This window comes from Echiichthys vipera, assembly GCF_963691815.1.
Source record: "Echiichthys vipera genome assembly, chromosome: 6".
In the NCBI taxonomy this organism is placed as follows: domain Eukaryota; kingdom Metazoa; phylum Chordata; class Actinopteri; order Perciformes; family Trachinidae; genus Echiichthys; species Echiichthys vipera.
The window spans coordinates 28,554,007-28,579,371 of NC_139831.1; the positions used below are offsets into that span (position 1 = coordinate 28,554,007).

The following is a 25,365-nucleotide window of genomic DNA, read 5'->3' on the forward strand; positions in this document are numbered from 1 at the left end:
TTTTTGTATATCGTTTCATCTCAGTTCTGTTAAGCTTACACCACAATGCAGTTATCAAATACAAAATTTCTGCCTCTGCCTTCTTAGGTTTTTTTCTTCTTCTTTAGTTACACAGATATTGTGATACCTAATTATGTGGGCGACAGACATTCCTGTTGTAATCACACTGATGACCCGTGGAAAGAAACTATTCTTGCACATCCCAGCATGGATGAAGGCCTGCATGTTTCCTGACTCTGGAGGAGTACAAGTCCTGGATAGAGGGTAGCTGACGCCGATGAATCTTCCTGCAGACCTGACTGTATAAACCACACAGTGACGGGTGTGCAGATGAGAGACAGGATTATTGGTGTGTAGAGCTGGATCAGCAGCTCTCGAGGCAGGACGTTCAACCTCTGCTGCCTTTTTTCCACTTTGATTGTGGATCCCAGAAACCTGGAGGTCTCCACAGCAGACACAGTGTTGTTCAGAATGGTGAAGGGGCAAGTGTTGGTGCCGGGGACTGCACTATGGTGAGAGCAAATTAAATGGCGGATCTTGAAGACCCACCTGCGGGTTCCTGGTCAGCTGCAGCAGCATCAGAGAGAGTTGTGTACAAGACGAGGATGTCACCTGCTTGTTCACAGTTAACATTATACGTACAGTGCAATATACGTACATGTTTGGGTGCTTTTGGTGTGTAAATATAGCCACGGTGAAACTAATTGAAACACTAAGGTTTTTTTTGTATTTAATTTAGTATTTTCAATTTCACAGCATCAGAGATGCTTTTCAGTTTTATGGCCTGATGTTGCCTTTTGGTAAAGTTCTAGTTCAGTGTTGGTACAGTGTAATACACAAGTGTTTGAAATGTTCCTCATATTTCTACTCTCAGTCCGCAGCAGAAGGATTGTGTCTGTCTTTAGGTGGAGTGTTTATTGTAGATTTGCTCGATGAAAATATTCAAAAACAGTCGATAAGACGCACAAAAACTCAGAGGTCTATGGAAAGATTTGTAAACAAAGCGACGCATCGCCATGATGTCAATCAATGCGTGTGACATGTTACGGCGGGATGACGTATGGACAGGCAAGAAGCATTTGCGCGAGGCCCAGGCAGTGTGAGTACAAACGGGCTGGCCAGCGGGGGGAAAGGGAGGGGGGGGACAAGTACCCTAAAGCCCGGGGCACGTTACGGGCGGACAGTGTGAGTGCGCCCAAAAGTTATCTCAGGGCTCTTTTCATATGGAGTAGCTCTAGACCACACTATAGTTTATCTATGATCTCAAACATTGTGCATTCTCTTGGACAAGTGAGGTGAACCATACACACTGCTTTGCTATTGGTCAAGGCTATAACTTCGTAAGTGCATAAAAGTTAAACTCTTGAAAAATTTGCTTTTCCACCGGAAGCAAATGTTTATCCGCCCCTTCGCTCGTATTGAATGGAAGTGAGAGGAAGGTGGATAATTGCCAGTGTTGAAAACAAAGTGTTTTGAGCTGTTAGGAACGGCTACACTGGATAGTGTGGTGAAAGTAGAGAGCAGAGACATATTATTTGAACGCGAGATAACAGCACACATCTTCAGACTGTCTTTACTGGAAGATGCTCATTGTGTTGCACTCAGTGGTCACATGAAAAGTGACAGAATGTTGTGTCAAGAATGAAACGAGAGAGCTAGAGAGAGAAGTTTTATTTCTCACCTCCACACATGGTGTGAGATGGTTGTGAATGTCGCATCGTTGCATAAAGTTACAGAAAAGGTTGGAAAGGGGTGGGGGGAGGGAGGGAGGTTCTGAAGCCATCCAACCATCTGGCAAGCAGATCTGATGGAGTGTACTGGCCCTGTTGGTGTCGAAGCAACAGGAAATGGCCTCTCACTCAGCTGTTCTGTAGAACGCATGCTTTCCACCCCCACTCACCACTCACTCAGTGCGTTTACATGCAGATTATATTCCGGTTAAGGTCATACCCCGGTTTCTTAAACACCATGTAAACACCATATCCCGGTTAACAGACCTAGAGAACTCCTTCAGTTCCCTGATTATTTGCGCATGTAAACAGCGTTCTCGGATTATTATTATTTCTTGTCTATGCATGCTCCCCACTCCGCGGCAGTGGCTTTTGACTCGGAGATAGAATAAACCAGGAAGCAAAAGCGCTAAACACAAAGTGAAAAAACAATAATAAAAGAGCGTTGCATTTAAACATAGAAGACATTGAGGACTTTGCAACAGCAAGTAACATCAATACTAAAAAACGTTTTGGTTGTAATTATGTCCAAAAGTCGTCTGATTGTGATTATGACAAAGGTGAACCAGAAAAAAAAGCTGTATTCAGTCCAGCTGTATGTTGACGCAGCGCCACCTACTGTACCGGAGGAAGAGTTACTCCCTCATTTTCCCATTCAGCCTCTGCTCATGTATACGAAGGGAACTTCAATAATCTGGTAATTCCTTAAACCAGGGTAAGGCCATTTTTGGGTTACTGATGTGCATGGAAATGCAGTGTGTGTGTGGGGGGTTGTGGCTTTGTCCTATGATCCTTTTCCATGTGGAGGCCTGCAGCTCTGTGCTGCAGTCAGTGTGTGTGGAGGTGGCCTATGCAGCGGTGCTCTGTCCCCTTCTGTCTTTAGAGGCTGCTATGTAATGTGTCTGTTAACTCTGTCTCTCTCATTTTGCATAATGTTGCTACTAAATATTTGGTAGTTTAGCCACCCTCGGTAAGTGAACCAAAAACTTGTATGGTAATGGACTTGTATTATAGCACCTTTCCAGTTTTCCAATCCACTCAAAGAGCTATACACTACATCAGGACTATTCAATTGGCGGCCCCCGGGCCGGGTCCAGCCCACGTGGGAGTATTTACTGGCCCTTGGAGTAGAAGCCTATGTGAAGCAGTAATTCATGGCAGCTGTCCTCAGCCCAACTGTCTCAGCGCGTCAAATACCGGCCGGGAGACTTGCTCCACGAGCTCCCTGTAGGTGCACGGCCACAACGCCCCTCTACGTGGGTTTCTGAATCCTCTTGGCAACAGCTCGCCAAGTTCCAGCCTGTCTTTGCTCTCAATCGTTTCTGTCTGGTTAAATATGTGTATAAATCACCACATCACTGTCTCTTGCTACTCTGAAAAAGAAAGGTTGACATAGAAAACTTCACCAGTGAATGGACAGAGAAGTTTTAGTGTCTGTCTCTGTGAAGCCTGTGTTTACTCTGCAGCCATATCTGAGTGGAAAGACGATATTTTATTAAAGCATTTTCAGAAAAATCATGCTACTCTGCATTTATGTTACGTTCATTTGTGTCAGTCCAGTTCTTTATTAATAAACTGTTTCATATGTGCTTGTAAGCCTGGCAAAGTAAATAGTAACTGAAGTAATCAGATAATAAATATATATATATATATATTATTGTTTATTGTTTATAGCACACTGTGCACTGTAAATATACACTATGTATATATTTAATTCTATTTATGTTATGTACAAAGTTTTTATTTACTGACCCACTACTGCTTTAACAAAATAATTTCCCAGTCTGGGATCATTAAAGTAATTCTATTCTATTCTATTCTATTCTAAATGTAGTGGAGTAAGAAGTAGAATATTTCCACTGACCTGTAGTGGAGTAGAAGAATAAAGTAGCATGTAAATAAAATACTCAAGTAAAGGAGAAGAGCATCAAACTTGACTTTAGTCCAATAATGGAGTGAAAACCTATAGGTCAGTGGGTCGGGTTTCTGTCCAAGCACTACTACCTGGCAAGATTGAACACTCACACATAGGAACTGAAATGGCTGCGTCTTCTACTGGTCAATCAGACCGGTAATCACCTTGTATGGATGACCTGTCAACATGGACCTACTGGAAAGGCACAGACCTTTAAAACAGTCTTTTTTAATAAACTCTGGGTTCACTAACTAAGTTGTTGGTGCTTTGTTTTCTGTGTAAGGACTCATGCTTCTCATGCTACTGCAGAGGTTTGCTGTTATTTTGAGCAGTATTAGTGGTTAAAAAAAGACGTTTTGGATGTGTTCACCAAACCGCCCCAACCTAATCAGTGTTAGCCCTTTGGTTCTGATGAGTGAAAAAACTGTCTCGGTGGCCCATCTGATGTATTTTCATGCCGAAAAAGACAATGGGCTCCATTTTCGCCGGACTTACACTTTAACCTTTTGTGACTTGCTTGTTTTACTTAGTCGTCTGTAGGCCTAGCTAGGTCTTTTCAAAAATAAAATCAACAGTTCATTTATTAATCTACAAAACAAAACAACGCTGGGACTTTTCTAACTTCTTCCCTTAATTACAGGAGGAACAGGTGCTTTCTCAGCTGTTGTGTCAGAGTGTGTGCCTTCTGCTGAGCCCTCTCAGCTGGAGCCGTGTGTGAGTGTTTCAAGAATGGAATAATTCTTGCACCCATTTTCCTTATTAGAGCTGCAGTTGGTAAAAGGCAAAAGTGCGAGTGAGACCTCTTCCTGCTGCTCTCCCTCTCCCCTCTCTGTCCTGAGCCCCTCTCACCACGTTTCACACAGTTTCACACAGTTTTGCGCAGTAACCTGAACGAGGAGCCATTCTTTCACAATGTTGCTGTTATAAAGCAACATTTCTCTGAGGGTTCCTGTTTGTTGTAAACTCGTGGGCCTCTAAAGCTCTTTGAGGTGACAGACTGTGATTCGAGGCTCCACCTAAGAGCGAACTACAATTACCTGCAGCCTTAAGCCTATGGCTACGGTTAGCAGAAGGCTAACTATTAGCAACAATTTCTCGCCAATGTTGACACTTGTTTTATTGTATTTAATAGTCTGTGGTTTTACTGCATTGGTCAGACTCTCTTTTAGGACGCACTCACACTGTCCATCCGTACCGTGACCAAGCACGTTTCACGTCTAAAGTCTAGTTAGTTTGACCAGTGTGAGTGCAACCGTACTGCACCTAGTTTGCACATGTACGAGCACGAGCGTGTGCACGTGTACGAGCACGAGGCCTACAGCTGTTCTGACGTCATTTTATGTGCGCCTTTTTCGGACATAGAAAAAAGAAGGAGGGACCATGCGCGGACATTTAAAAGAATGGCGGCGAAAGGTTCACGTTGGTGTGATACGGAGGTGGAGTGTTTACTGCAGATTTGGTCGATGAAAATATTCAAAAACAGTCGACAAGACGCACAAAAACTCTGAGGTCTATTGAAAGATTTGTAAACAAAGGGACGTATCGCGATGACGTCATCAATGCGTGTTACGGCGTGGTGACGTATAGGCAGCAAGAAGCATCCGCCGAGGCCCAGGTAGTGTGAGTACAAACGGGCCTGGAGGGGGGGACAAGTACCCTAAAGCACGGGGCACGGTATGGATGGAGAGTGTGAGTGCATCCTAAGACTTTGGCCGTGGCTCTCAGAGATGGAGAGAAAAGGTTGCTATTAGTTTGATTAATCATTAGTTTGATATGTCTCTGGCTGTCAGACATAGCTGGAATTTAGGAACCAGTTTCCAGTTTCTTTCCACAATCTTGAAGCGCAGCTGGTCCATGAATACCGACCCGTCTGCTGCATTAACATTTCCTCTCACCATGTCACGGACATTGAAAGAGTTAAAGCTAAAGTTTCTATGAAAAAATATGCTGTTTTAAAAAAAAAAGAACTATATCCAGACTATGAGTCGACTGATATTGTTTTATCAGTGCCAAGACTGATTATTAGAACGATTTCAACACACAATTGAAATAAGGTTACCAAATTGTAATTACCTGTATTGGCCCAGAATTTCACCTTTAGTGCATCACTTCTTGTAACTGTATCTTCATTTGTGGATAGAGCACCCCCATATACAACCAAAACAATTTCAACACATCAATTTCTGATTCTGATGTATACACGTGTGTGTATATATATATATATATATATATATATATATATTCCGTCCAGGGCTTTACACAACTTTTTTTGCTCACCAGTCACTGTGGCCAGTGGTTTTCAAAAGTTACTAGCCACTTAGCATTGTCACTAACCACACATTTGTATACATAGTACATTAAGAAATTAACTTTTTTTCTCATTACTGAAACTTCGTGTTCTTTTACAGTTTCAAATTTGAAGTTTGTTTTACAAATCCCAAACGAAATCCCTTTTCCTTTTTTCCCCATGCGTAAGAAAATACAATCTGCTCAGTACTTTGTTTTCCTAACGCCATCATACGTTAGCCTCTCTCTACCTGCCTTCCACTTGTCGTTGAAGACTCTTCTTTTTCCACCACATAACGATAGTTGCTAATCACGCCTGGAGCTATTTCTCTAGTTTTAGCTGAATTTTTCAACTTAACTGTTTTTTTTGTTAGTCCAACACTGAAGTGTCGTCCGTCAAGAGTGCTCATGGGAGTTGTAGTGTCATTGTATCACTTTGCCAACAGTTTATTGATTCAGATGCCCTTTGAGAAGACTACAATTAAATTCAACCAGCCAAAGTGGCAACTATGTTAGTGTCGAGCCCTGATTCCGTCCCAAACTTCCCTTTCCCGGGCCACATTAACCAGCTCTAACTGGGGGATCCCGAGGCGTTCCCAGGCCAGTATGGAGATATAATCTCTCCACCTGGTCCTGGGTCTTCCCCGAGGCCTCCTCCCAGCTGGACGTGCCTGGAACACCTCCGTAGGGAGGCGCCCAGGAGGCATCCTTACTAGATGCCCCAACCACCTCACCATACGTATCAATTCAATATATTGCAATTTAATCCATTGCGATACTGTAAGCAAGGCACTATATTGTAGTAAAACTCATCCAACTTAACCACCATTTGCATATGTTGTTTAGTTGAAGTGGTAGAGTCAAACGGCTGAAAATGCATTACAACACGGCGTACGCCTTTTCCCACCCAATCTGGTATTTATAAGAGAAGAATGCACAGTGAGAATGAGTCACCTCACGCACACTTCAGGCCAGCGTACATTCAGTTTCATCTGAGACATCTGCAGTGATCTGATGAGGAGGAGATTGAATAGAGACGGGTAACATTGTTTTTAGGTTATCTGGCACTTTTACTGATTGTGTTATTATTTTTGCAGTCTCACTTTTATTTACATTTGATCATCACATCCAGCTGACCGTGGAGCTGAGAGCCACAGACAGGAAGTTGGAAAGTATTGAGCGCCGAGCGATTGTGATTGGTTTAAAAGAAACACAAACAAGGCGGATTCAAGATTCAAGAAGCTTTATTTATCCCGAGGGAAATTATTGTGCAACAGTTTCAATACAAAGGTGGGAAAGGATCAGAGTGACAATAAGCTAACATAATTAAATTAAATAAAGCTAACATCAAATAAATCAAACAATAACTAAGTGTGACAGAGTGCAACAGACATCGTGGTTAAGCGTAGGTATATACAATATACAAAAATACGCAGTGTGCAGTTTAGCAGCAGATTGAAATGAAATAAGTACAAACTAAATAAGTGAGAAGGAGCGATAAGTGATAACAGTGTTAAAAATGTAGCAGCATTTCCTACTGATGTTTTGCCCCTATCCCAGAATGTTAACTTGTGCAACTTCAATGACTTGTGTTGGTGCTGTTGAGGTGCTGTGCTCTCTCTCTCTCTCTCTCTCTCTCTCTCTCTCTCTCTCTCTCTCTCTCTCTCTCTCTCTCTCTCTCTCTCTCTCTCTCTCTCTCTCTCTCTCTCTCTCTCTCTCTCTCTCTCTCTCTCTCTCTCTCTCTCTCGTTAGATATTGTGCCATAGTTTCCACCAGGCAGGCTTTAAAATGTTCGTATGTATGTGGAAATGCTCTGGCAGTAAAAAAGACAGCATTCATATTAGTTTTGGACATGTAATGCCTCCATTGGATAACCAACAGTAGAGACACGACAGGAAAAAAGGGAAGAGAGAGATGGGGAATGACAGCTGGGAGAGCCAGGGCTTTTATTTTGAAATGTTTCTGAGACTGCATGGTGTTCATACCTGTATGTCCTACAGGTCCTGGTTATTCACCAGTATTACTCAGTAAGTGACTGATTTCTTTCTTTTCACAGGTGATGTGTCACCCATCAGTATGTCCCCGATCAGCCAATCGCAGTTCATCCCTTTGGGAGAAGTATTGCTATTGGCTATCTCTGCTATGAACTCCGCCCACAAGCCTGTCACTCAGGAGGCCCTAACTGAACACCTGCAGACATGTTTTCCAGGTAACACACCAACATCAGTCAACACACTATACTATCCATGAGCCTGTGTTCTCCGCGGCACAGTTACAGTGTCAAATAAAAACATGTCTGATGAATATTGTAGTGTAACAGTTCAACAGTCGTTGTGCTTCTGTTATTTTTATCAGACACAATCAACATTTTCTACTGTAAGGCTCTTACAAGTTGAAACATTTTTAACTCGCACAGACGACGTCATCACCTCTGCCTGTGCTGTCTAAGGGCCTGTGTCCATATCAAGTCTTAAGTCTGACATAAAACCCCTTCAATATACTGTTCCCAGGTCCAAACGTGCCGTCGAACAAAACAAACAGCCACCGCCTAACCTGTGAACCTTTAACAAACTTTTTTCTTCAGTGATTGGGATTTTTTTCACTCAGATTTGTTCAAGCGACGACGAATACAGAACTGCAGTGGGGTAGAATACAAGGCTTGGACCAGCTTGGACCTAGAATTAGTACTTTGAAAGGGTGTTACGTTACAACTTAAAGATTGTATAGAGTTTTTCTCTGGCAGAAAGGCACTGGCAGGACACTGGGGAGCACCGTCCGTAATTTTTGTTTCTATGACAACGAAAATAATGTTGGCTAGTTAGCAAGGACGAAATTCTTACTCAGATTTAATAAGCTAACCATACTTATATAGCATGTAACACTGCAACACTGACTGAGATTTGGGTTTACAGCTATCTTCAGGCTTAAACGTATTGTATCACCACGGTAATTTGCTGCATACCTGCTGAGGATCAGGTTAACTTCAATATATCATCATATAAAAGTCATCAGTTCCTGACGAAAGTCCTCTTGAGTTTAAAATAATGTGACAAGGAGCCTTATATGGACCACATTCTCAGCAGCACATTCTCTGAATAGTTTGTTTATCCGACTAAAAACAAAAAGTACTCACGCAGTATATTATGATACTGTAGCATAGTTTGTAAGTGTTTCTATAATGTATTTTTAATCTATTTTTATCTCATCTCAGTACTTCATCTTTGTGATTATGTGGCTGTTAACTCCAGTGCTAACATAGACAGGTGATAACCATCTTAATCCAGGTCAATCTCTGTATAAGTGAAGCCCCCATAGAGAAAAAGAGAGCTCACCTAGAACCTGCATCTTATCAGACCTCCTTCTGTCTGGATCCACTCCGTTGTCTCTCTTTACTGGAATGTGTGCACGCAAACACACACACGGGAGATTTTTGTGGTACACCACTATGCTTACAGTGAATAATTGAAAGAGATTTCCTACTTCGTACTTTCCCCAGTCCTCCATAACAAAAGTGCTATTCTAGGGTTATCAGAGGGTTGACTACACTAGCTAACAAGAAGCAAACAAGAACAATACAACAATACAACAACAAGCTAACAACAAACTAACATCATTCTAACAACAAGTTTACAACATTCTAACAACCTAACAACAAGCTAACATCATTCTAACAAGCTTACAACATTCTAGAAAGCTTACAACAAGCTAACACCATTCTAACAACAAGCTTACAATATTCTAGAAAGCTAACAACAAGCTTACAACAAGCTAACACCATTCTAACAACAAGCTTACAATATTCTAGAAAGCTAACAACAAGCTAACACCATTCTAACAACAAGCTTCCAACATTCTAGCAAGCTAATAACAGGTTACAACAAGATAACACCATTCTAACAACAAGCTTATAACAAGCTAACACCATTCTAACAACAAGCTTTCAACATTTTAACAAGCTAATAACATTCTAACAAGCTTATAACATTCTAACAAGCTAACAACAAGCTTACAACATTCTAACAAGCTAATAACATTCTAACAAGCTAAAAACATTCTAACAAGCTTACAACAATCTTGCAACATTCTAACAACAAGCTAATAACGAGGTTACAACAAGCTAACAACAAGCTTACAACATTCTATCAAGCTAACAACAAGCTCACAACAATGCATACGATAATAAAAGCAAGACATTCACAAGCAACATTCAGTGTTATAGAAAAAATGTTGGGGCCAAGACCTTTTTTATGGCGGCCACATACATATATATAAATCTCCTCATCGGGAACAAGTGAAAAAGACACTGACACTCATATTACTGACATATACTGAAAAGTGTCACTTGCCATTGTAAGTTACAGAACTAAACCACACAGTGGTAACACTACTCACTGAGGGTTTTGATAGTCCACCCACTACTGACGTCTTTCAAACTATCTCAGAGCCTGTAGGACTATAAGGGGAAACATTGTTTCGTGTGAGATCCTAGCAAAACTTCACTGCACAGAATGTTTGGTAATTCTCGACACTTTGAAATGCCAGATGAAATGGTTATAGACAGTCACTTCAGCGTCGCCTGAATGCTGTAGACATGCGAGTGCGCTGCTGACGTGCCATTTGCGGTCTAGACGAGGGGTCAGCCAGTTGGACAGAAGGGGCAGAAACCTGTGGTGTGGACCAATGGTGTCGTTGATGGGAGAGGTAGTAAACATGTTGACTTGAATCTTTTATGATATTTTGAGATATTTAAGGGGAGTGACCTGACTAAAGATGACTCTCAGAGTAGATGCTGAATAGAAGTACAGTCAAGAAATAACTCCAGCCCTTGCACTTGTTAGGAAACCAACAACATACATTGTGTTAGTTGGTGAGTTTATGAGGTGTTGGAAAGTGTTTTTAACTAGGACAGAGCCAGGCTAGATGGTCTTCCGGCTTTAGTCTTTAGGCTAAGTTAGGCTATCATGACCTGACCCCAGCTCTCTTCTGAACACAGACGTGAGACTGATATCACCCGGACATCTCACTCTCAGACAGAAACTTCTTTCAAACAAAATACGGCTGATCAGTTCAGGACGGGTTTGATTGGTCGCTCTGTTTCTGATGTTGCCGCTACAACTTACTGGGGGAATTGTTGGATCTCTTTAAATCAAACAATGTAGTCTAGATCTGCTCTACATGGAAAGTCTTCTGTCTGGATCCACTCCGTTGTCTCTCTTTACTGGAATGTGTGCACGCAAACACACACAGGACAGTTTTGTGATAAACCACTGTGCTTACAGTGAATATCGGAAGGAGGTTTCCTACTTTTGTACTTTTCCCAGTCCTCCATAACAAAGGTGCAATTCTAGGGTTACCAGAGGGTTGACTACACAAGCTAACAAGAACAAAACAACAATTCAACACAAGCTTACAACATTCTAACAAGCTAACAACAAGCTTACACCATTACAACAACAAGCTTCCAACATTGTGGAATGTTTGTGTGTACAGCAAACTGACAACTTTGGACTTCTTATAGTGGGAACTTTGTGTTAGTCGACTAACACCGTAAGGGGTGATTCCTATGTTCCCCGGGTCCCATGTTCCCCGGGTCCCATGTACCCTGGGTCCCATGTACCCTGGGTACTATGTGCCCCGGTCCTATGTTCCCCGGTTCCTATGTTCCCCGGGTCCGTTGTTCCCCGGTTCCTATGTTCCCCAGGTCCCGTGTTCCCCGGGTCCCGTGTTCCCTGGTCACATAAGCTTCTGCCTTCGCTGATTTAATTCAGCATTTGGTTAGGGTCAGGGTCAGGGTTAGGGGATAGTGTTAGGGTCCATTTGCTGAGGAATTCGGCACTGATTGTGAAAAAATAACAGACAATTTTCTTAAAAAAGGGTCCGATGGAACATAGGACCGGGGAACAAATGATGTGCAATGAGTTGACGGATCGAGTAAGAGGGGGCAGCTCGAAATATATTTCCGAGTGAAATAGATGCTGCTCCTCCCCACAGTCTGGTTCAGGGCTTAAGCTAATGGTTATCCTTGGTAAATGTGCTGAGTTATTATACAAACAAGTCATTTATTAGGTCTGTGATGTCATGGAATTTCAATGTAATGAAAAAAGAAACATTTTCCCAGTGTTCAAGCAAGGTTTTCAAATCTTTTGTCCAAAGATATTCAGTTTACTGTGATATCATATCATCACATTGGCAAAGCTAGAAGCAACAATAAATCAATCATCATAATTGTTGCTCATAAATTTGTCAGTCGGCTGACTCCTTGATTAAAATGATTCTTCCAGTTATTATTTCTCAGTAGTAATTATTTTCATTGATCAGGCAGTAAATGGTGATGTTCCATGGCAGACCTAATCTGTCTTTTTATATTGCATGGGCTTCCCTCTTTAGAGAACTTGCGTCATGTCACCAAAGCAACTGCACTTGTATGATGTAATGACAGGCAACACACACACACACACACACACACACACACACACACACGCATCTGTCTGCCCAGCTTTCATGCTGTCTATCAATTGTGACAGTGAATAAAGCCTACCTGTTGATATTTTTAACCAGAACCATAATTTCTGTGGTCCTGTCAGCTTTAATGTTCAATCCAATATTTTCTTTGTCAATGTTGACCTGTAACAAGCAACAGTCTTGATTACTTTAAAGGGATGGATCAGTAGTTTAGGAAATATGCTTATTTGATAACAATTTTTTATTTTAGGTGGCCTTTACAATTTTTTGACACTTTTCTGCAGGGACTGCGAGCAGCCCCCTGAGGGTGTTTTTTCCACGGTTGCCCGGATTGGTACTAAGTGCCTGTACAGAGACCAGGGGAGATTGTCTGTGTCAGATGGGTTCTAGTGTTGCTCCTTGGCAGAGCGTGCAGGAGACTGGACATGACACAGATTTCCCTGCAGCCACAGAGCTGCTTTGTAATTTGGTCATAGCAACCAAGTCTCTTGCCACTCAAATTTGTGTGACGATTTAAGTGTCGGCCCGTACGATGGCAGGTTTCTGAATGTCGACTCTCTTGAATTAGACATTTACGTTCGTGTCTTCATGTAAATCAGTTTTCTTCTTCACCCTCAGAGGTTTGTATTCTTGTGGTTTCATGCGAGAAACGCCGTCAACCTGCCTAGTCGATCACTGAAAATTCTCCGGGCTGATCTGCTCTATTCACACATTGGAATATCGGACGTTATACTGACAAGGACGCTGGGGATCCTGACGAATGTCTAGATAAGTTCAGGGTTGCAGTCCGAGGTGTGTGTTCCAGCTAAGAGTTTCCACTTAAGTCATATTCACAAAGTGGCTGACACTTTTACTAGAAAGAGAAAAGGCAGAATTTCTTTGGATGACATTGCGTTCCATGAATGTACTCACCATGTCCACAGTGATTATTGTTTCAAGAGGCTACAGACATTGTCATTGAATTAGTGTTGGGAAAGAAAGTACACACCACTGAATCTTCAGCAGAGTCAAACAGGACAAACACAAAATGCGTCCATACTTCACTGTCTGCCGGGGCGGCAGCTTGAAAGCCAAATAAGACGTTAGCTAGCAAGCTGTAGCAGCTGTGTAGTCTCGCATTGCCAGACCAATCTCCACAGTGCTGTGTCAGCTGTGTGAGCGAGGGGCACCCATCAGACCTCCCTGTAGGTGCTGCAGCTGAAGCCTGACGCTGCTGGAGAATATCTGGATTTTGATGTGTTGTGGTGTTATTGTATGGTACGGGTTCTTGGAGCTAACAAATAGATGAAGAAGGAAACATATGTCATGCGCTAATTTCTCACATTTAATATACTGTGTATATGTGTGTGCGTGTGTGTCCCTGTCCAAAGCTAATTTCAATATACTACTGGACCCCTCAGCCTAATATTCTTTGTGCACATTTATGACTGAATAAATGTACCTCCTGACTTTTGGACCTTTTAGAAAAACCTGTCTTACTGACTGCGTCTTACTGTCATTAACTGCTGACTCTTCACTCCTTTAAACCAGCCGCTGTAGGGGCCACCAGTGATTGACTGCTTCAGTTGCAAAAGGTATTTTTGCCCAGCAGCTAGGCTAAACCCCAGGAGGTGCTATTGAAGCCAATAGTGACATCGTGGAAAATACAACATCTGTGTCGGTCATGGGATGCCAAGTTGCCCCAAAAAGATTTATTTCAAATTTAAGATCATAAAGAAGGACTAACATTTTGAAAATCATTAGAATCAGGTGTGTTAAAGCAGGGAGAAACCTAAAACATGCAGGACAGAGGCCCTCCAAGACCTGAATTGGGCACCCCCGGTCTAGAAGAATGGCTCTGCTGACTTGAATGCACCATTTAAGTCAGCAGAGCGCTAAACTGGTACTAGCCGACTGGTGGAAATCTCTAGTGCATCTGCTCTACGGGCCACACAGTGCTGAAGCAGTGTTATCCAGGTATTTTCAGATGCGGCAGTTGAAATGTTGCGGCTTAATGTGCTAGTGAGCAGCTTTCACAGGAATGTAAGGGTCTCCACCTTGAGCGCTGTATCCAGTTCTCTTTATACATCAATGCTAAAAAAAAAAGCTGTTGCAGGACACATTTTGGTCTTTTTTGTGGCTCAAACATCCTTAAAAAGGTTGGTCTCATTTTCAACTGGACCATCTGGTGGAAGGGAAACACAAGGCAAACACACGACTTTCACCCAGGACTAGGGTTGCAAAGGGGCGTTCAGTTTTCTTTCCAGAAATATCCCATCGGAAGTTAAGTTGGGGAATTTTGGAGATTTCCAAATTGGAAACTTTCCATGGGAATTAAAAGAATTAACTGGAATTTGGGGGTAAATTTAACAAACTGTATCATATCCAAATATAAATAAAAACATTTTTTTTGTCATTTGAAGACATCCGTGCAAAATAATACAATAAAAAAACATTACATTTTAACAGATATAATTGTAAGTAGAACTTTATCAAATTTTAATTATTTTATTGAACAATCAACTCTTTCATTGAACAACAAAAACATGAATGTTGAGTAAAATGTTACATGGTTTCGACTCCGACCTGCGGCCCTTTGCTGCATGCAACCCTACCCAGGACACAGGAGTTGGCATCCTGTGTGAAACTAATGACAGGGAGTGCACTTTTCTAGTTCAACTTGACTCTTACTTTCAGAGGTTTGGCAATTATTGCTGTCAGTATAACAACATTATACACACCAAGTTAATTACTGATGAGGGAACACAGGGACATCAGTAATAAGAAATGTAACAGGTCAGCCGCTGGAATACCTGACAAAATGAGTCAAACTTTTTAGGAAGACAAAGGAAAACAGCAAAATGATTCTCCAGACTATCCATTCTAACCATCCCTCAGTTTACACACTTTGACCCACTGTACTTGAAATGAGAGATTATTAGCAAGGTTTCAGGTGCACTCATTTTGAGTTTGTGCGGTCTGGACCTGCAACTCACAGACTTTCACTCACACTGTTCTCATCGCAGTTTCTCCCCTGATGGCAGTGCAATGAGAGCAGAGAGTGACCAATGTAACACCATACATTTGGATGTGTTGTCAGGATTAACAGCAGCTTTCAGACACAGACTGCTTCTGTCTCCACCTCCCCTCTGCTTGGCCTTCTTATCAACAAGATGGAGAGGAAAGTGTGTGTGTGTGCGTGTGTGCGTGTGTGCGTGTGTGTGTGTGTGTGTGTGTGTGTGTGTGTGTGTGTGTGTGTGTGTGTGTGTGTGTGTGTGTGTGTGTGTGTGTGTGTGTGTGTGTGTGTGTGTGTGTGTGTGTGTGTGTGTGTGTGTGTGTGTGTGTGTGTGTGTGTGTGTGTGTGTGTGTGTGTGTGTGTGTGTGTGTGTGTGTGTGCGCGCGCACATGTAGTCTGTCTGCTTGGAGTTGCATCACTCTGGCTGGGCTGAAAGGCTGCTATGATGTAACTGGCAGTAATAGCTCGAGACTGACAGAGGGAGAGAGAGCAGGAGATACTGAGAAGAGAGAGAGGGATAGAGGTGAATTAAGGAGAGAGAGAGAAAGCAGGAAGGAAGAATAGAGACGAAGCAGAGAGCAAACACCAGAAGTCACACCAACCACTGAAGTGACTGGACCAGTGACTGGTCAAATCACAAATAGTCCACAAGGACCAGTTAGGGAAACTGTGGTATTGCAGAACAAGTGGCTTGATAGGGTGTCCAGGGATACCTTTGTTTGCAGTTTGTGTGTGTGTGTCTGTGCGTGTGTGTGTATTCATACTTCATATATCTTCAGATCAAGTGGAGGAGTTGAATACCCCCTATATTGAATCAGTTACTTCAGTTTTTGGCCTCCCAGCAGAGTACTATAAAAAACCCATCGATACGCTAGCACTTGTTTTGACGGCAGTTTATTCAGAGTCAATTTCACAAATATCCCAGAGGATAAGGGTCCACTGGATCAGCAGATGAAATACCAAAACCATGTGTAGAATACCTTGTAAATAGTTGTATGTTGCCCCCTTTATAAGAACTGATTATCTCATTAACAGTCATCTAAATTAATGTAATGTAATAAAAACAAATTGTAGAGGTTTCTCATTGTTTTGATACACATAATCATAACTTTGTTTCTAATGCACAGAGAATCTTATCTACTTCTTGTCCCTGGTTTTGCTCAGGTGTTCCCACACCAACGGAGGAGGTTCTGCACCACACGTTAAGCATGCTGGTCCGTGAGCGGAAGATCTACCCAACACCCGACGGATATTTTATTGTGACCCCACAGACTTACTTCATCACTCCGAGCCTAATCCGAACCAGCTCCAAGTGGTACCACTTGGACGAGCGATCCGCCGACCGACACGGGCAGCAGCAACATCAGAACCAACAGCAGCATCAGCAGACGCAGTGCACCTCTCCTCTCTCTGGCACCATCACCCCGTCCACCTCTGGAGCCGTGCGAGATCGAACGCACCCGAAGTCCAGCCAAAACCACAGTGGGGGAGGTGGAGGAGGTGGGGATTCTTTTTTCAACGACCCCCCTAGCCACCACACCACCCTGCAGCGTCGATCTCCCAAAGACCACCGGGAGGCGTACTCGTCCCCGCACTCTCCTCAAACGCCTCCTCAGCAAGCAGGAGGCAACACAGAGAAGAGTCGCAGCACCCTTGGGTTCCCCTTCAAGACGGACACGCTCACCAAGCACCGCAGCGGGGGAGGAGGGGGAGGAGGAGGTGGAGGAACTGGAGAGATAGAGAAACAAGCAGGTGGAGGAAGTGGTACAGGAAGTCGTAAATTTGGTTTGAAGCTGTTCCGTCTGAGCTTTAAGAAGGACAAGGCCAAACAGCTGGCCACCTTCTCTGCACAGTTCCCCCCCGAGGAGTGGCCGCTTCGTGACGAGGAGGCGCCCAGCCAGCTGCCTCGCCAGGTAGAGATGGAGATCATCCGCAGAATCAACCCTGACCTCACTGTGGAGAACCTCGCCCGGCACACAGCAGTCATGAAGCGCCTAGAAGAAGAGCGCGCTCAGAGGAGCAAAGCGTCGTCAGCAAATCAGAGCTCCCGGAGTAGGAGAAGTGGGGGACGACACAGGAAGCAGTCTCAGACCAAACTCAGCCGCTCACATAGCAAGACGAGGGCGTCCCGCGGCGAGCCCAGCGACGGCTCCCACCTGGAGCTGGCCGACAGGGACTACAGAGCCTACTCGTCCTCGCTGGCTCGGTCACCGAGGGAACACGCCCTGGCCATGGAGCGACAACGGGCCCGCCTTCACCTGGCGCACAGCAACCCCAACATCCTCGACTCCTCCCACCTTCCTGTCACGCCAGAGTGGGATGTGTCTGGAGAGCTCGCCAAGCGGCGCACAGAAATGCCTTTCCCAGAGCCAAGCCATGGCCCGTCAGCCCACCACTCCAAAGTCCACCGCTCACACTCCCACACCCAGGAGAGGAAGTCCAGGAACGAACGCAGCGACAAGGCCAAGGAGCGCTCCAGATCCATGGACAACTCTAAAGGACCCCTTGCAGCTGGGTTGATTGGACCGCCCGATTACTACGACGAACGGAGCCGTTACTATACTGACGACGGCACCCTGCGAGCCAATCAGAGCTCCTCTCACTACTCTCGTGCCACCCCTCCCTCTGCTAAGCTGCCTGTGGATTCTCTGGGGTTGGATGGTGGCAGGAGTCTAGAGAAGAGTAAGAGCAGGGACAGCCTGCCCGCATACTCACCCAAACCACTGCTCGCCGCCGTCCCTCCCGATGATTACTTCCAATGTGCGGGTTCCTCTGAGGCTGCACTCACAGCGGCTAACCCACTGGGAACTCTAGGCAAGAGTAGCCATGACGGATTAAAACTAGGCAGTGCTGACAGGCAAACGGACAGACAGACGCCCCATCCTCTAGAAAATAAGGAGGACTTGTCAAAGGTGGGACCTAAGGGTGGCAGCCTGCCTCCAATACCGCTCTCTATACCTGATCCACCCCTTCCTAATGGACGACCTCCCCACAGTGCCTCCTCTGGTCAGGAGAAACGTAAGGAGATCTTTAGTAAAGACACACTCTTCAAACCTCCTCCTAGCCTCCCTTTGCCCGGCTACAGCTCCCTGAGAAATGCCCCGACCCTCGCCTCCTCTACTCTGTCCTCGCCCTGCGATGCACTTGATTCCCAGGAGGCCTTCGATGCTCCCAAACCTCTGGTGGCCACACCGTCTGTTCCCCCCCAGGGGATCGAGCCAACTACCAGTGCTGCAGAGGCCTCCTTTGACTACTACAACGTCTCGGACGATGAGGAGCTCGAGGAGGGGGGCACTAAAAGTCGAGGGGAGGACGATAAGGCCGGAGGAGGTGTTGTTGGGATGGGAGGAGGTGGAGCAGGGACCATGCAGTGGCTGTTGGAGAGAGAGAAGGAGAGGGATCTACAGAGGAGGTTTGAAAGAACCCTCACCTTCCCTGGTGCTAAAGAGAACCTTCCAGAGCCCAGTCAGAACCAGCAGTCAGCCCACTCTGCTAGACTGGATAGTATGGACTCCAGCTCCGTCACTGTTGACAGCGGATTCAACTCACCCCGGTGAGAACATTTTCAATTTATCGAATGCTATAAATTTCATTGTGGGCTTGTTAGCTAAAATATTTTATTCCTTTTTCATTAGTTTTGGGTTAAGCAGATTATGTTTTCAGCCCCACTGGCACATGAGAATAGAGACATCTGCAGTGAACATCATGTCCTACTTTTGCATTTGTAAAAGTTATCAGATATAAGACCTAGAACCAGAGGAGCGTAAGTGACATTTGATCAGCTTCACAGGAGAGCCGAAACAAAAAAAATGACCAAACTTTTTCCTGACTTTGTTTATTAATGTGTAACTCGAGCGAAATTGGAACCCACTGTCTTTTTCAGCATGAATGGTTATCAAATAAGTCATTGAGACAAGTTTTTTGGGTGATCCATCTATTACCAGAGATATCCAGTAGAGTCGCTAACAGCCATACGTGGCTAACAGTGATTAGCTCGGGGCAGTTCAGTGAAGGCATTCAAACGTCTTTTTTAACCACTAATACTGCTGAAAATAACAGCAAACCTCTGCAGTAGCATGAGAAGAGTCCCTACACTGAAAACAAAGCACCAACAACGTAGTTAGAGAACCCAGAGTTGAAAAACCAGAGTTCAGTTCTATTGACCCTCAATAGAACTGAACTACGTTGCATTCGGTAATCGACTTGTATGCAGAAACGAAATATCCTGCGAGATCTCGGGGGGTGGGGTCCCTATAGGTCAGTGGGTCTCGTTTCCGTCCACCTTTTTAATAGACTCCAGGTTCACTAACTACGTTGTTGGTGCTTTGTTTTCTGTGTAAGGACTCTTCTCATGCTACTGCAGAGGTTTGCTGTTATTTAGAGCAGTATTAGTGGTTAAAAAAGACGTTTTAGATGGGTTCGACGCTCTGCCCCGAGCTACTCAGTGTTAGCCACGTCTAGCTGCTAGTGACTGTCCGGGATTACGGGATAACGTTAATAGGTGATCACCCTAAAAACTTGTCTCAATGGCTTCTTTGATGTATATTCACAATGAAAAAGACCCTGGGGTCCAATTTCACTTACAGTTACACTTTAAAATCAATCTTTAATATTAAAACATCATAAACATGTGGATGACAATATACTTAACAAACAATATTTTGACATCTATTTCAAATACATTTTTCTATCTTTTAAAGGTCACTCGTGCCCTTTTGGCCACAAAAAGTTCAGTGTCCATTAGTGTTTGGTTAATAACTCTGGATTGGTTTAGAATTAACTTGTTCCTTTTTGGCAGTAGAAAGAGCTCATCGAGAGCTTCAGTTTGGTATGTATAACTCATTTGATTATACGCACACACACACACACACACACACACACACACACACACACACACATATGAAAAAGTGAGGACCAGCCAAAATGTCCACACTATGATGGGAAAATTATAAAATGGGTCCTCACAAAGATAGTTGCAGAAGTACACACACACAATATAGGTCACCTTGCTAATTAACCAGCTGACTTAGTTATATTCCACAGCATATGTAATATTATGTAACCCCTCTGGTTCTCACCCCTATGTCTACAGTTAGCATTCAACACTAATAACTTGATTGAAACTGAATCCTTATAAAGTTCTGAAACTCAAAGGCTGCTGTGAGTTTACCCAGTGTTAAAAGTGCAACATTTCTTTTATTTATTTTTTGATAGAAGACACTATTCTCTGAAACAAAATCAGTGGCAAGAATGGAAATAGTCAGGCTATTTCCACACCGCCTTTTATACCTTATAGCTCTTCTCATTTTTATATTTTCATGTCTGTCAGCAAAATTGATGACTTCAACCCATACCTACTACTTTCTTAAGCTGCAGTCACTCCCAAGCTGCTGCGCTGCGGTGATAACATCTTTATTTTGGAATCGTAGTCCAGCAGAATCAACATAAATCCACAAATAATGATAACAGCTGTGCTCTGTATGCGGCTATATTGCAATTTAAAATGAGCGCACAGTACCAGCCCTCACCAGAGAGGCTTACATCATCCGTTTGTAAAAACTCAGTTTAACCCATTTTAATGTATGCACTCCCGAGGCCGGTTTGGAAATACAGTTTTAGGGTGTCATCAAAAGGCACAGATTTAATTGGCTGAGTAGCATCACATGAGATGATTTACAACACATGGAATTGGCCTCTGACTGATGACACATACAGAAAGTATAATGTGCTCAGAGTCGGAAGACAGCTGTGCTGCGGTCCGGAGCTGCTAACATTTTCCCAGGGAGGACCTCCACCACATGCTTAAACTGAAATTCTGCCGTAAAATCATCACATGGTCTTTTTCAGATCCCACACACATCAAAAAAGCCATCGAGACTGTTTTATCGTTTATCAACTATGAACGGAGAAATCTGTGAGAGTCGCTAACAGCCGGACGTGGCAAACATTGATTAGCTCAGGGCAGTACGATAAAGACATTCAAACGTCTTTTTTAACCACTAATACTGCTCAAAATAACAGCAAACCTCTGCAGCAGCATGAGAAGAGTCCCTACACAGAAAACAAAGCACCAACAACGTAGTTAGTGAACCCAGAGTTTATTAAGAGTGTTTTAATGACTTACTTAATGGCCCCTGTACCAGCTCCTCTCATAGTAAAGTCCATTCAAGTTGATTACCAAAGTCAATCCCAAAGGAAGGAGCCCATTGGTGCTTTGTTTTCTGTGTAGGGACTCTTCTCATGCTGCTGCAGAGGTTTGCTGTTATTTTCAGCACTATTAGTGGTTAAAAAAGACGTTTGAATGCCTTCACCGTACTGCCCCGAGCTAATCAGTGTTAGCCATGTCCAGCTTTTAGCGACTCTCTCAGACTTCTTCGTTAATAGCTCATACACTAAAAAAAATGTCTTGATGGCTCATTTGATGTGCAAGTGTCTTAAAAGACCATGTATTCCCCCAACGTTTGAAGGAAACCTCCGCCCGTGGTTAAGCGCCTGTTCCTCTGTGGCGATGAACACAAATCTGAGTGTAAGCTTTGTGCTTTATCATTTCTCATGCTGTGTCACTGTGTCTCTGCAGAACAAGGGAGAGCCTAGCGTCCAACACCTCTTCCATAGTGGAGAGTAACCGTCGGCAGAACCTGGCGCTGAGCCCCGGCCATCTCGGCATCACTAGCGGCACCGCCCCGCCCTTCTCCTTCCGTGCCATCCCAGAACCTGCCGGCACCCAACCGGAGAAACTCCAGAAGCCCAGCGCTTGCCTTGCATCAATCACCAGCGTCTAGGGGCAGAACTAAGGGCTGGGTGGAGTGCCGAGACCAGAGGAGAGGGGCCAGAAAATAAAAGTCCCACCCCAAGGACTGTTACATCTTTAGACAGTGGAGCTGCCACCGGCCTACTGAGGAACTATAGCTACTCACTCATACACTCACACACACACAAACCTGGACAGATACAAACAGAGACTTTAAGACCACCAGGAAACTGCTCACAAACACACACACACACACACACACACACACACACACACAGTATATACACCAGGCCACTGGGCAGACTCTGACCATGTCATTCTACAGCCTCTAGTTTACACACTGCTGTTGTGTTGTTTCACATTCACGTGTGTGTGTGTGTGTGTGTGTGTGTGTGTGTGTGTGTGTGTGTGTGTGTGTGTGTGTGTGTGTGTGTGTGTGTGTGTGTGTGTGTGTGTGTGTGTGTGTGTGTGTGTGTGTGTGTGTGTGTGTGTGTGTGTGTGTGTGTGTGTGTGTGTGTGTGTGTGTGTGTGTGTGTGTGTGTGTGTGTGTGTGTGTGTGTGTGTGTGTGTGTGTGTGTGTGTGTGTGTGTGTGTGTGTGTGTGTAATCTGTAATCTCAGGTCATGTTATTTCCACTCTCATTCCAGCTGCTCCAAATCAGTGCATCTCCCTCTTGTGGTGTCTTGTGGTATTACACACTGAAGAGACGCAGCTCTGCTGACTACTGTCACTGACGGTACACACACTCTCACTGGTCGGTTAGCTCTTCTCTAAATCCACCTCTGGCAGACACCCCGTAAGGTGACAATGTATACCCTTGACCATCACGCCAAAGTGCAACAGTCCGACAGTTAGATGAGTCCAGCGGGACTGTTTTTACTGTAACACTCTCTGTAGGATGAAGCTGAGCAGTCCTTGTGTCTGTTGGATGCCATGATGCCCATTTGAACTGCCAGTTTGAAGCCGCTTTTCTCCTCCAGCTGTTGTCAGATACACGGACAGTCGGAGGTGTAGCTCCAGGGATGAGATGTGCCACTGTTCAGACTTTCTTGGGGACAGACCTTCTTCCACTTGTTCTGTCTTTTTACGTTCCCTGTCATGTCTACCGGGTGCAGCCGCGTCATGTTTCAGCTCTGTCGTGGCTGCTGGAAACGATCCTCTGCACACGTGCTCTTTTCTCCACTCCACTATCGTAACAGATAAGTACGGCGGCCCCGAAAGCTCCACGCACTGCAAATTAAGCAACAAGGGACAGCTCTCAGGGCCACCGTATAACAGACTTTATTTATAATTATTATTATTCTATATATATATATATTATTACCCCTGAGTGGAAATTCACGTTACAGCAGCACAGCGGCAGGATGAGAGGCAAGACAACAGCAAAGAAAAAAAAGAAGATATTAAAGAACTTAGAGCGGTGACATTATATACATACTTTACACACTATAAGTGAATTTATATATACAGTGTATAAATGCCTATATATATTGACAGTTGACATGAAATTAATATTTAATGACATGCATCATCTTGTGACTCGTCTTTATGTACATATAGAAAATCTAGTTTTTCTTGTTGGTCGTGGTCACTTCACAGCGGTGTTCAGATATGAGCTGCTGGGGTCCTGCAGATGATGTCACAGCCTGAACCAGCAGACATGTAGATGTATTCATACAGAGCGCTGAGGTAGCCCCGTTCACATGACATAAGAACATTTTGTCACAATGCTAAACCCACAATTAAACGTCATCACATTCCTTTCAATAGAGATGCTAAGTCCCTCCTTTTCCGGGGGACCACAGTGTGACCTAAAGTATTTATGGTAGTGAGCGGGGAGAGACCGATCTTTTTTTTAATCCTGTTTGAATTGTGCCATGAATTACACCTATGATGTTTGTTTTTATTTTTAAAGTCAGGAAAGTCACCCTTCATCTAAGTTTTGTGTGAACTACATCTCTTATGTCCTACAATGTAAGTCACCTATCCTGTACGCTAGCTAGCTAGTCTCACACAATACAGCTGGCTAGCTCGCGAGTAAGCAAGGTGACCGTTATTTTAGGAGAGATGTAGTTCACTGAGCGGTCAGCTAACTACTAGTCTCACACAATATTGCTAGTGAGCAAAGCAAGGTGACTTGTATTGTGCGAGATGAGAAATGTAGTTCACAGTGATTAGCTAGCTCGTTTAGCACAATATTGCTTACCTGGCTTGCTCGCTAGCTAGCTAACTAGCTAACTTAGCTATATTCCAAACCACAGGTAAAATTATCTTACCTTATGTGTTTTATTCAGCGACTCGAAACATAGAGCAAAACCTGTTGCTCATATGAGCAGCCCGGTACAAAACAAACACAGACACACACACACATAGGCATCATAGCTTCAGCGAGACATCACTCACGAATTTGGGGTGTAGTTTTTTTTAATGACGTGTTTCTATTGTTAAACTTTCACGGTTTTATGACAAACTGTGGCCCTCTTGACTAATAATTATGTTTTAAATTGTAGCTCATGGTACGATTCAAATGTGAACAGAAAATAATTAGTCTTACCCCGTTCACTACCATACATATATTCTCCAAAATAAGGTCCTTCAGTCGTCCACCAGAAGGGGAGGGACTTTGTGTCTCTTTAAACATCACTTATATTCGTGGATTTTCTAGTCTGTAACAGCAGTGTGGTGGTGGGACTACTGCGTAAGAGGGCTTGCAGTGATTTTCATACTTCTAAACTGTAGACAGAGTGTTAAAGAAGGCGTAGCAGAGTGATTTGGGAGGTGTCGGCTACTCATGAAGGTACTGTGGTCCTTATTGATATGGACTCACTCAGCTAATGTTTATTTTATCACCATGGTCGGCTCATAGGAATCCTGCTGCACGATGAGTGTCTGTTGCAATGTTAGCTACGCTAGCTCATTAAGAAACGGACGCAGCTCATTCTGTGCTGAACCTGGACACACAGTGATACAGACGAGGGATCGACCAATATGGATTTTTTAGGGCCGTTTTTTTTTTTCAACGATTTTCTTGAGCCGATATTTGAAGCCGATACTACTTTTGCTCCCTCAATTGACATCATAAAAACTACACAATGATGAAACAAATCAATATAAAAAAAGGAACATTTATTGAACTTAAAAAGGCGTCTCCAGCAACACGGAGCTGCCTGTGGACGCCTATCACTAATACGGACCAAAGTTGGGGAAGTCAGTATGTGCTCGCTAAC

General features: G+C 43.8%; 1 protein-coding gene across 3 annotated transcripts in view; it reads left to right on the plus strand.

The window, feature by feature from the left end:
• The window catches only part of LOC310948176 (storkhead-box protein 2-like), a 59,452-nt gene extending 37,123 nt beyond the window's left edge, over positions 1 to 22,329 (plus strand). For all 3 annotated transcript variants that reach the window (XM_083915219.1, XM_083915218.1, XM_083915217.1), the window contains exons 2-4: positions 7,988 to 8,140; positions 16,553 to 18,941; positions 21,966 to 22,329. In XM_083915219.1, the coding sequence (XP_083771345.1) occupies positions 7,988 to 8,140; positions 16,553 to 18,941; positions 21,966 to 22,170 (2,747 nt within the window). In that variant the 3' untranslated portion in view covers positions 22,171 to 22,329. The remainder of the gene's footprint in view (positions 1 to 7,987; positions 8,141 to 16,552; positions 18,942 to 21,965) is intronic.
• The last annotated feature ends 3,036 nt before the right edge of the window (positions 22,330 to 25,365 follow it).